Source organism: Hemibagrus wyckioides, linkage group LG01, assembly GCF_019097595.1.
Source record: "Hemibagrus wyckioides isolate EC202008001 linkage group LG01, SWU_Hwy_1.0, whole genome shotgun sequence".
In the NCBI taxonomy this organism is placed as follows: domain Eukaryota; kingdom Metazoa; phylum Chordata; class Actinopteri; order Siluriformes; family Bagridae; genus Hemibagrus; species Hemibagrus wyckioides.
Window position 1 is genome coordinate 10,223,280 of NC_080710.1, and position 12,874 is coordinate 10,236,153.

The window sequence follows — 12,874 nt, forward strand, 5'->3', positions numbered from 1 at the left end:
ACTCGCTCGCTCCCACACTCGCTCGCTCCCACACTCGCTCGCTCACTCCCACACTCGCTCGCTCACTCCCACACTCACTCATTCACTCCCACACTCGCTCGCTCGCTCACTCCCACACTCCCACCCTCACTCACTCATTCACCCCACACTCATTCACCCCCACACTCACTCACTCACTCCCTCTCTCACTCCCTCACTCCCTCCCTCACTCACTCACTCACTCCCTCCCTCACTCACTCACTCACTTACTCACTCCCTCACTCACTCCCTCACTCACTCACTCACTCACTCACTCACTCACTCACTCACTCACTCACTCACTCACTCACTCACTCACTCCCACACTCACTCCCACACTCACTCACTCCCACACTCACTCACTCCCACACTCACTCACTCCCACACTCACTCACTCCCACACTCACTCACTCATTCACCCCCACACTCATTCACTCCCTCACTCACTCCCACACTCACTCCCTCACTCACTCACTCCCACACTCGCTCACTCGCTCCCTCACTCACTCACTCCCACACTCGCTCACTCACTCACTCACTCACTCACTCACTCACTCACTCCCACACTCGCTCACTCACTCCCTCACTCACTCCCACACTCCCACCCTCACTCACTCACTCATTCACCCCCACACTCACTCCCTCACTCACTCCCACACTCACTCCCTCACTCACTCCCTCACTCACTCCCTCACTCACTCCCTCACTCACTCACTCCCACACTCGCTCACTCGCTCCCTCACTCACTCACTCCCACACTCACTCCCACACTCACTCCCACACTCACTCCCACACTCACTCACTCCCACACTCACTCACTCCCACACTCACTCACTCCCACACTCACTCCCACACTCACTCACTCCCACACTCGCTCACTCCCACACTCGCTCGCTCCCACACTCACTCGCTCCCACACTCACTCGCTCACTCCCACACTCGCTCACTCCCACACTCGCTCGCTCATTCACTCCCACACTCGCTCATTCACTCCCACACTCGCTCATTCACTCCCACACTCGCTCGCTCACTCCCACACTCGCTCGCTCACTCCCACACTCGCTCGCTCACTCCCACACTCGCTCGCTCGCTCACTCCCACACTCGCTCGCTCACTCACTCCCACGCTCGCTCACTCACTCCCACACTCGCTCACTCACTCCCACACTCGCTCCCTCGCTCACTCCCTCGCTCACTCACTCACTCACTCATTCACCCCACACTCATTCACCCCCACATTCATTCACTCCCACACTCACTCACTCACCCCCACACTCACTCCCTCACTCCCTCCCTCACTCACTCCCTCACTCATTCACTCCCACACTCGCTCGCTCACTCACTCCCTCGCTCACTCCCTCACTCACTCACTCCCACACTCGCTCACTCGCTCCCTCACTCACTCACTCCCACACTCACTCCCACACTCACTCCCACACTCACTCCCACACTCACTCCCACACTCACTCACTCCCACACTCACTCACTCCCACACTCACTCACTCCCACACTCACTCCCACACTCACTCACTCCCACACTCGCTCACTCCCACACTCGCTCGCTCCCACACTCACTCGCTCCCACACTCACTCGCTCACTCCCACACTCGCTCACTCCCACACTCGCTCACTCCCACACTCGCTCGCTCATTCACTCCCACACTCTCTCATTCACTCCCTCGCTCGCTCGCTCACTCCCACACTCGCTCGCTCGCTCACTCCCACACTCGCTCGCTCGCTCACTCCCACACTCGCTCGCTCACTCACTCCCACGCTCGCTCACTCACTCCCACACTCGCTCCCTCGCTCACTCCCTCGCTCACTCACTCACTCACTCATTCACCCCACACTCATTCACCCCCACATTCATTCACTCCCACACTCACTCACTCACCCCCACACTCACTCCCTCACTCCCTCCCTCACTCACTCCCTCACTCCCTCCCTCACTCACTCCCTCACTCATTCACTCCCACACTCGCTCGCTCACTCACTCCCTCGCTCACTCCCTCACTCCCACCCTCACTCACTCACTCACTCCCACACTCACTCACTCATTCACCCCCACACTCATTCACTCCCTCACTCACTCCCACACTCACTCCCTCACTCACTCACTCCCACACTCGCTCACTCGCTCCCTCACTCACTCACTCCCACACTCGCTCACTCACTCACTCACTCACTCACTCACTCACTCACTCACTCCCACACTCGCTCACTCACTCCCTCACTCACTCCCACACTCGCTCACTCACTCGCTCCCTCACTCACTCCCACACTCACTCACTCCCACGCTCACTCACTCACTCACTCACTCACTCACTCCCTCACTCGCTCGCTCCCACACTCGCTCGCTCCCACACTCGTTCGCTCACTCGCTCACTTCCACACTCGCTCACTCACTCCCACACTCACTCCCACACTCGCTCACTCACTCACTCGCTCACTCACTCACTCGCTCACTTCCACACTCATTCACTCCCTCACTCCCACCCTCACTCACTCACTCCCACCCTCACTCACTCACTCCCACCCTCACTCACTCACTCCCACCCTCACTCACTCACTCCCCCACTCACTCACTCACTCACACACTCACTCACTCACTCACTCACTCATTCACCCCCACACTCACTCACTCACACATTCACCCCAGACTCATTCACTCCCTCACTCACTCCCACACTCACTCACTCATTCACTCCCTCACTCACTCCCACACTCACTCACTCACTCCCACCCTCACTCACTCACTCCCACACTCCCTCACTCACTCCCACACTCACTCACTCACTCACTCACTCCCACCCTCACTCACTCACTCCCACCCTCACTCACTCACTCCCACCCTCACTCACTCACTCCCACACTCCCTCACTCACTCCCACACTCACTCACTCATTCACTCCCTCACTCACTCCCACACTCACTCACTCATTCACTCCCACACTCATTCACTCCCTCACTCACTCCCACACTCACTCACTCATTCACCCCCACACTCATTCACCCCCACACTCACTCACTCATTCACCCCCACACTCACTCACTCATTCACCCCCACACTCACTCACTCATTCACCCCCACACTCATTCACCCCCACACTCACTCACTCATTCACCCCCACACTCACTCACTCATCCACCCCCACACTCATTCACCCCACACTCATTCACCCCCACACTCATTCACCCCCACACTCACTCACTCATTCACCCCTACACTCATTCACTCCCACACTCACTCACTCATTCACTCCCACACTCACTCACTCATTCACTCCCACACTCACTCACTCATTCACTCCCACACTCACTCACTCACTCTCATACCCCCGCTCACTCTCTCACACCCTCGCTCACTCTCTCCCGCTCGCTCTCACACACACTCGCCTGCTCGCTCTCTCACACACACTCGCCCGCTCGCTCTCTCTCACACACTCCCACACTCACTCACTCCCTCACTCACTCCCACACTCGCTCTCTCACTCACTCCCACACTCACTCGCTCACTCCCACTCACTCACTCACTCCCACACTCACTCGCTCACTCCCACACTCACTCCCACACTCGCTCACTCCCTCACTCACTCCCTCACTCACTCGCTCACTCCCACACTCACTCCCTCACTCACTCACTCCCTCACTCCCACACTCACTCCCTCACTCCCACACTCACTCACTCCCACACTCACTCACTCCCACACTCACTCACTCCCACACTCACTCCCACACTCACATTCACACTCGCCCGCTTGCTCTCACATTCACACTCGCCCGCTCGCTCTCACTCTCACTCGCCCGCCCGCTCTCACTCGCCCGCTCGCTCTCACTCTCACTCGCCCGCTCGCTCTCACTCTCACTCGCCCGCTCGCTCTCACTCTCACTCGCCCGCCCGCTCTCACTCTCACTCGCCCGCCCGCTCTCACTCTCACTCGCCCGCCCGCTCTCACTCGCCCGCTCTCACTCGCCCGCCCGCTCTCACTCGCCCGCTCTCACTCGCCCGCCCGCTCTCACTCCCCCGCTCTCACTCGCCCGCCCGCTCTCACTCTCACTCGCCCGCCCGCTCTCACTCTCACTCGCCCGCCCGCTCTCACTCTCACTCGCCCGCCCGCTCTCACTCTCACTCGCCCGCCCGCTCTCACTCTCACTCGCCCGCTCTCACTCTCACTCGCCCGCTCTCACTCTCACTCGCCCGCTCGCACTCTCACTCGCCCGCTCGCTCTCTCATTCACACTCGCCCGCTCGCTCTCTCATTCACACTCGCCCGCTCGCTCTCTCATTCACACTCGCCCGCTCGCTCTCTCATTCACACTCGCCCGCTCGCTCTCTCATTCACACTCGCCCGCTCGCTCTCTCATTCACACTCGCCCGCTCGCTCTCTCATTCACACTCGCCCGCTCGCTCTCTCTATCACACTCGCCCACTCACTCACACACACTCAGACAGAGGTTTGGATGTATTCTCTGCTTAACGTTCTAGTGAAAGACATTTTTGATGTGGGATTCTTCCCTTCTTTTCTAACATCTGTGAGTGTGTGTCTCTGCAAGTGTGTCTTTGTGTCTGTGTGTGTGTGTCTGCGAAAGAGTGTGTATGTGCGTCTTGCGAGAGAGTTTGTGTGTCTGCTAGAGAGTTTGTGTGTGTGTGAGGGTGTATGTGTGTGTCTGTGAGAGAGAGAGAGTGTGTCCGTGAAAGTGTGTGCGCGTGTTTGCGTGTGTGTGTGTGTGCTCATGTCTGTAATTGTGTATGTGTCTACGAGAGAGTTTGTGTGTGTGTCTGTGTGAGGGTGTATGTGTGTGTCTCTGAAAGAGTGTGTGTGTGTGTTTGCGAGAGTGTGTGTGTGCTTGTGTGTCTGTGATGGTGTATGTGTCTGAGAGAGAGAGTGTGTGTGTGCTCGTGTGTCTGTGATTGTGTGTGTGTCTGAGAGTGTGTGTGTGCTCGTGTGTCTGAGAGTGTGTGTGTGCTTGTGTGTCTGTGATTGTGTGTGTGTCTGAGAGAGTGTGTGCTCGTGTGTCTGTGATTGTGTGTGTGTCTGAGAGAGTGTGTGTGCTCGTGTGTCTGTGATTGTGTGTGTGTCTGAGAGTGTGTGTGCTCGTGTGTCTGTGATTGTGTGTGTGTCTGAGAGAGTGTGTGTGCTCGTGTGTCTGTGATTGTGTGTGTGTCTGAGAGAGAGAGAGTGTGTGTGTGTGTGTGTGCAGCTTCTGCATCTCCAGTAAAGCAGCCATCTGCTTCTTTGGTTCTTTTAATATGAGCTTCTTTTAATCTTTTGTGTTTTTTCCTCCAGGTGTCGTGGATTTTAGAGAAGAGCGATGGGTCCAGGACGAACATCGCAGTGTTTCATCCGAAATACGGGGCTAATTATCCATCATCTCCAGTGGAGGGGCGTGTTAGTTTCATGATCGACCCCACCACTCTGGAAAACCCAACTATTCAGATCACAGAAATCGCTCTGACGGATGAAGGAAAGTACATCTGCGAGTACGCCGCCTATCCCACCGGAAACGAGAAGGGCGTGACCTCCCTCATCATACTAGGTAAGCAAACAGGAACCAGCGTTTTGTCTTAAATATTTGTGCCCCCCCCATAGGCTGTTACTGGGTTTCTACGTGATATTGTCAGATCAATCGGACGGCTGTTAATGTGTGAAGCATGGCAGTAACCTTGACCAGGCTCTCTCTCCCTGTCTTTGTGCTATTGATCTGCCTGCTTGTCATGCTGAGAGGCTGCCGCTCCGCTGTCTTTCTCCGTCTCCGTCGCTTTCCTCCTCTCTTTTCCCTTTGATGTCTTTCTCCAAGAGGAACGTGCGTACAATGTGAGCACTGTGCGAGAGGCGAACCAGTCCTCACTCTTTACTTCCTTCCCTTCCTCCTCTCTTCCTCCTCTTTGTCTTTTTCTGTGAAAATAAAGGTCAAAACTCCTCTTTTTTTCCTTATCTACTCTCTCTTCCAGCCAAACCCACCAACTCGGCCACCACCATCACCGTGCCTGTCGGGGACACTGCTGTCGCCGTAGCGCGCTGCGAGTCGGCTAACGGACGGCCCCCGGCCACCATCACCTGGCTGACTTCTGTGAACGGCAACAGCTCAGCGCCAGTCACTACCGACAACTCGGACAACACTGTGACAGTGCGCAGCGAATACTTCCTCAATCCCACTCCGGCTGATAACGGCAAGGAGATCACCTGTAAGGTGACGCATCGCACGATGCCCAACAGCGAGACCTACGCCATGAAACTGGTGGTCCAATGTACGTCCATGCCCCTTTTTTGCTTCTTTTGCACTAATTATTTGCAGACTGCTGCTGTTTTTTGTTGTTGTTTTTTATGTAAACACTCCTGTATGCTTGAGTAAGCCATGAACAGTAGCATGTCAATACAAAGGAATGTCAGAGTAAAGCCTGTTAGTCTCAGTGCAGCTCCTAAACCTGTAGTGCAGGTTACTGGACTGCTTGTGTAATTTTTAGTTAATGTTCAAAAGCAAACCTCTGTGCTGTGTTGTAATGGCATCAGGTAAATATAAACATTGTCTGCGCTCTCGCTCTCTCTCTCTCTCTCTCTCTCTCTCTCCCTCTCCCTCCCTCCCTCAGATCCTCCTCAGGTGCAGATTACAGGATATGACAATAACTGGTACATAGGCCGGTCCAACGTGGTGTTGACCTGCCAGTATCAGGGAAACCCCGATCCCCCAACCGTGAACTGGAAAGTGTGAGTACTTTTTTTTTGTGATCAAATTTCACGCAAAACTTAACAAAACCGTAAACACCCAAGATAACTACAGAAACATAGGGGTGTGTGTGTACATGTATAACACTTTCCTGTTGTGCAATATTGTAAAAGAAAGGGAATTCCTGGACTACACAATTATTTAGTTCAAATTTCTCAGAAAACCAATACAATTTCATGCAAATATAAAATTGAGGCATGCACAAGTTTTGTGTACGTTTCACAAAGGCATCACATAATATTTTCCGATTAATTAGAACCTTCAATATAAATTGATATCATCACTTCGAAGACAAATGTCAGGACAATATTTACATCAACTCAAAGATCTGAATATAATTTTTAAGCATTTCTGCACGTATGACCCAAAGACATTTCCCCGGAATAACCGCTGGTTTTTCTGAGCGCAGTAGTAAAACTGTTAGTCATCTCACCGTGTTCAGTGAGCGTTGGGAATGTACCTGGAATGATCATTGACACGACTATTACAGGAACGGCATGTTGCAGAACAGGAATGCTTAATTAGTGTTGCTCTGATGTTATTTTAACGTTCCCGTTCTCTGACAGGAGCTCAGGCTTCATGCCGGACACGGTGGAGGTGTCAAAGAATAGACTGACCATACTGAAGGTGGACGACGCGGTAAACACCACGTTCATCTGTGAAGTGACAAACAGCCTCGGCACCGGCAAGGATCAGGTTGCTGTGTTCGTGAGGGGTGAGTGAGATCACACCATTATATTTACATCAGGAATACGCCACCATCAGACTGTTCAGAGCATCGGTTGTCTATGGACACACACACACACACACACAAACTAAACATTCAGGGTTTTTCTAGCTCACTCATACACACCCACTAGAAGTGACATAAAGTGCTGAACAGCAGCAAAACCTCACTCAGTGTCCCGGGCATCCTCTCCCAGGGGATTGTGGGTGATCGCAGTTTGTCGTGTCTGTCACGTTGCATGTCATGCTGCATGTATACAGTAGGTGTGTGTACTGACTATTTGTTTCTCTGTCTCTTCATATCCCATGTGTGTCGCTTCTTCCTTCACCAATCTGTTGGCTTTGTTGCACTGACTGTGGGATAGTTATGCTCTTGGAAGACTTCCATCATTTTTTATTTTTTTACCTGTTTTCTTTTAAATTGAATCAAGCTGTTATATAAAACGTACCGCATTACAGAGCATAAATATTTTTTCCAGATCAGCCTTATTCTCAGATGTTCTAGGAGACTCGTGGTAATACACAGGAGGTTGCAGCACTTCTCACCGGAAAACTCCGGAAGTATCTAGACTAACCGGATGACAATTATTGCCCTCTGGGTGTGGTTTTTACAATTCAGCCTCCTCTATGGAGATCAAAATGCCTGGGAGCAAGAAACCTCACCTCACGAAAACTTAAACGGGCACAAGTTTGTGTGTGTGTGTGTGTGCGTGTCAAGAGATTGAAACACATTGAGGTGTTTGAAGCCGAGAGCTCTGTATAATGCATGAGCTGTTCCGTATGGCGCTGGGCTGGGATGGAGTGCCGTGCTCAGTCCCTGTCATCAGCCGTGTACATTTTTCCTCTTCCACCCAGCAGTGTGATGGTATAAAATATAGAAGTGCACTTTACTGCTGGGGGAACATCACTCCCCTCATGCTGACCAAGGAGTAATGGTCGAGTTAATGACAGAAAATGTGCCTCTCTCCAGCAACATGTCTTTTAAAAGGCTTCTATCTGCAGCTTCTCCACTTTTTTTTCTCCCCCCCCCCTCCCCTCCTATTCTCTTGTACTCCATTTTTCTCCGCTATTTCTTCCCCCATCTGTCATCTCTGCCTTTTCGTAAATGGTGTTGTGTAGCATAAAGGCAAAGGCTGCTTTGCAGGGAGACAGAGCGGAAAAAAAAACGTTAGTACACCAAACCCCCTAACGTCCCTCTGACAAAGTGTCTCTCTCACAAGCTGCCAGTCTGATATTCTAATGGAACCGGAGCGATCGGGAGCGAAGACTAGCGCGAGCGAGGGTGAGAAAGGGAATGGTAAAAGAATGATGAGAGAGAGAGCGCGAGGAGACGTAACCGAGAGCAGAGGCAAGACAAAGGAAGTAAAGAAAGTTGATAAATGGTGATGGCATTTAAAGCTCCTTAGAAAATGGTGGCACTCTTAAATTCAGACTTCTGAACTTCACACTACTGCTGCTTCAGTTTGCTTAGAGCCTTTAGGTCCTGCTGCAGCACCTGACCTCCTCTCCTCCTTCTCCTCATCCCCCTCATCCTGCTCTCCTCTCCTCCTCCTTAACCTTTATACCTGTACTCTCCTCTCCTCTTCTTTCCTCATCCTTTATTCCTCTCACCTACTTGTCCTCCTCATCCTCCTCTCCTTCTCCTTCTCCTTCTCCTTCTCCTTCTCCTTCTCCTTCTCCTTCTCCTTCTCCTCCTCCTCCTCCTCCTCTCCTCTCCTCTCCTCTCCTCTCCTCTCCTCTCCTCTCCTCTCCTCCTCCTCTCCTCCTCCCCTCTCCTCTCCTCCTCCTCTCCTCCTCCTCTCCTCTCCTCTCCTCTCCTCCTCTCCTCCTGGTGTGTAAGAAGGCACAAGTCCCAAATAACACACTCTGTCCTCTAGTGTTGAAGTGCACTACTTCTTGTTGTGTTACACTACACAGACTATTTATACTACACAGTGGAGTAGAATAGTGCCGAGGTATGTGATTTGCGACGTGCCCACAGTTATGGTCATTTGAAGTCCCCTAGTTTTCATCCTTCCTGCTCAAAGACATTTTCTAGCTCATAAAAAGCTTGCATTACTTACCTAAGACTGATCAAGTCAAGAAGCTTTTATTGTCGTTTCAACCAGTACACAGTGAAATGAAACTCCAGGACCCTGGTGCTACATAAAACAACCTGGAGCTAATGACCTTGTCCTAGCCACATAAAGTGCATCGCGTGCTACCTAGTGCAAACAGGGACAGGATCTCAGACATGTTCCTGTCAGTTTAAAGACTTCAATTTTACCGTCATCCCTGACCACAGCCAAAACGAAACAAAACAGAAAAGCGACTGTAGTTCATGCACAACTAGGCAGCAGAACCCCCATTTTGTTTCTTTAAAATTAACTGGTTTACATTGAAACTGGTGCATGGCAGTTACCCCAGAATCTAAATAAATGTCTCTCTCTCTCTCTCTCTCTCTCTCTCTCTCCCTTTCTCTTTCTCTCTCTCTCTCTCTCTGTCAAAGAAGTGATAACCAAAGACCTCCTTAAACCTGCATTACCACAATAAACAAATTTTTTTGTTCACGTTGCATAGTGCGGTGCTTTGCCCCACTTTTCTCCTTGTAAAATGCCTCCTGTTTGTTTGAGCACTGCAGAGAGCCTTGTATTTATTCAGTAATTGGAATGAATTCCAGCTCTTGTTGAAACATGTAGGCTGAAAATGAAAGGGTGGCTCGCTTTCTGAACACACACACACACACAGAGGGAAGAAGGAAGGAAGGAAAGTGTCTCGACTGATGACTACACGAACAGCCGCTTAGCAGTGACGGGAGGTAGATTTAGCGCTGTGCAGTGGGGGTGTGAGGTGGCTTCAGCGTGTCAGGTGTGTTGACAGTAGGTGAGCGCAACAGTGTTGACAGGCGTGAAATGGTCAGTACCTCCTCGTAGCCCCTCTTTTTCCTTTTCACCCCTGGCAACTGTCTCCATGGTGACTCGGGTCAGCCTGAGCAGATTTAACTTGTCATGCAGTTGCTGCTTGATATGTGTGCGAGCGCATACAAGAGTGGAAGCTGCGAAGCCTCATGTGCAGCCCTCCCCCAGTAAAGACTCCATCAGTCACCCTCACAACTCTGAGGGAGAGAGAGAGAGAGAGAGAGAGAGAGAGCTTTCAGGTTAAAACTCAGCCACTTCTAACAGTAGTCACGTACTATTCCAGCACATTTCACCACACAGATTCTTATTCTCCCCTTTTTTTTGTCCCTCTGACCGTTTAGTGGTCTAATTACTAAAGAAACCGCACACTCTGAATCATTACAAGTCTCTCTGTGCTCAGACACTGCCGGCTATTAACTCATCCTTCGTTCTGCTCCGTTCCCTTGCTCATGTCCTCATTTGTTCATTGCGCTGCCAGACCTGCTCCCCACTGCACAACGGCGAACAAAAAAAAAGACCAGAACAAGAAAAATTCAGAACCCCCACTTTAGAGACCAGCAGTGTCCAGATTCCCAAAAGAGAGAGAGAGAGAGAGAGAGAGAGAGAGAGATAGAGATAGAGATAAAGAGACAAAAAGGAGAGTGAGGCAGAAAGGGGGAGAGAGAGAGAGACAGAAAGGGGGAGAGAGAGAGAGAGAGAGAGACAGAAAGGGGGAGAGAGAGAGACAGAAAGGGGGAGAGAGAGAGACAGAAAGGGGGAGAGAGCGAGACAGAAAGGGGGAGAGAGCGAGACAGAAAGGGGGAGAGAGCGAGACAGAAAGGGGGAGAGAGCGAGACAGAAAGGGGGAGAGAGCGAGACAGAAAGGGGGAGAGAGCGAGACAGAAAGGGGGAGAGAGCGAGACAGAAAGGGGGAGAGAGCGAGACAGAAAGGGGGAGAGAGCGAGACAGAAAGGGGGAGAGAGCGAGACAGAAAGGGGGAGAGAGCGAGACAAAAAGGGAGAGAGCGAGACAAAAAGGGAGAAAGAGACTAAAAGGGAGAAAGAGAAAGAGACAGAAAGGGAGAAAGAGAAAGAGACTAAAAGGGAGAAAGAGAAAGAGACAGAAAGGGAGAAAGAGACAAAAAAAGGGAGAGAGTAGGACATGAAAAAGAGAGACAGGCAGGCAAAGAAAGGGAGACACAGGGGCACAGAGAGACACAGGAAGTGAGTGTAATAGAAAGATGGGGGGAGAGAGAGAGAGAGAGAGAGAGAGAGAGAGAGATGCGTGCTCTGTTATAGCAGTGATTTTGAGCAGCAGTGCTTGTGGGATACAGCACAGTCACAGTGACCGGCATAGCTGCAGCTGCATCATCATCATGCTGCATAAAACACCACGCTGAAATCCATCACGTGAAGCCTTCCATTTCATTGTTCATTTGTTTAACTAGCAAATTATAGGTTATGATCTTACTCATGACTACTTGGCAGTTAAACATTTTTACTTTTGGCATGGAGCCATCTATTATTTCTTTATGGATAATAAAGCCATTATAAGGACTTTATCAGTACACTACTAAGGAACCCTCCGTGATGTCGGCTACACACTGATCCAAAAACAAAAGGCTTTCTGCTCTTTATTCTGTAAAAAATAGCTTTATCAGCTCCGTGCTGATCTGATAAGCTTCACTTTCTTAGTGAATTTACGCAGAACATATGCGGAGACGTAACAGCGGTGGACTTGTCTTGTTGGATGTCCTGTATGCTGGCACTGTGGTCCAGGAGGTGGTGTTTCCTGTCTCACAGCTCCCATGTCCCTGCTTTGATCCCGTGATCCTGAGCTTGGCTTAATGTCTGTGCTGGTGTCACATGTTCTCTCTCTCTCTCTCTCTCTCTCTCTCTCTCTCTCTGTGGTTTCCTCTTTTGGCCCTGGGTGTGAATGTGTGTGTGTGCTGACGTCTCATCCGAGGCGTATTCCCACATCATGGATAGACATTAGGTTGACAGTGACATCATCTGTAAAGCAGCTCAGACCATGAACGAGCGCATGTTTAATAAAGGATTCAATTCCATTTTATCTGTATAATGTTTTTAACACTGGAGAGCGTTACAAAGCAGCTTTACAGGACTATACAAAGTCAGATTTATTTACAGATCATAAATTAAAGAAAAAATGAAGTGACCTGTGGTGAGTGAAAACTCCCTGAGGAACTGAGGAAGAGGAACTGGATTAAAAGGGGAAGACGCCAGATAGCGTGAATATAAAAAAAAAAAGAGCGGATTTAGAGCTCTTTATGTCGGACGGATCGAGTCGGACATGAAGCCGGTCCTGGATTTCAGGCGAGTGTGAGAGAGCCATCTTGATATCAGTGCTTGTTGTGTGTTCAGTCAAATGAAATAATCATACACTATTGACTGAACAAACCTCAACAAACCATATGTACATTTAGCGGTGTTTGTTTGCGATGCATTATGCATAACCAATTAGCAACACGCACTTAGCGCCACTCTTTGTGCCAACAGCTATCAAAAAC

General features: G+C 50.8%; 1 protein-coding gene across 5 annotated transcripts in view; it reads left to right on the forward strand.

Annotated features, from left to right (window-relative positions):
- si:ch73-22o12.1 (nectin-2) overlaps window positions 1-12,874 on the forward strand; it is a 79,842-nt gene that overhangs the window by 26,108 nt on the left and 40,860 nt on the right. For all 5 annotated transcript variants that reach the window (XM_058388126.1, XM_058388094.1, XM_058388118.1 and 2 more), the window contains 4 exons: window positions 5,305-5,554; window positions 5,970-6,266; window positions 6,606-6,723; window positions 7,309-7,457. In XM_058388126.1, the coding sequence (XP_058244109.1) occupies window positions 5,305-5,554; window positions 5,970-6,266; window positions 6,606-6,723; window positions 7,309-7,457 (814 nt within the window). The remainder of the gene's footprint in view (window positions 1-5,304; window positions 5,555-5,969; window positions 6,267-6,605; window positions 6,724-7,308; window positions 7,458-12,874) is intronic.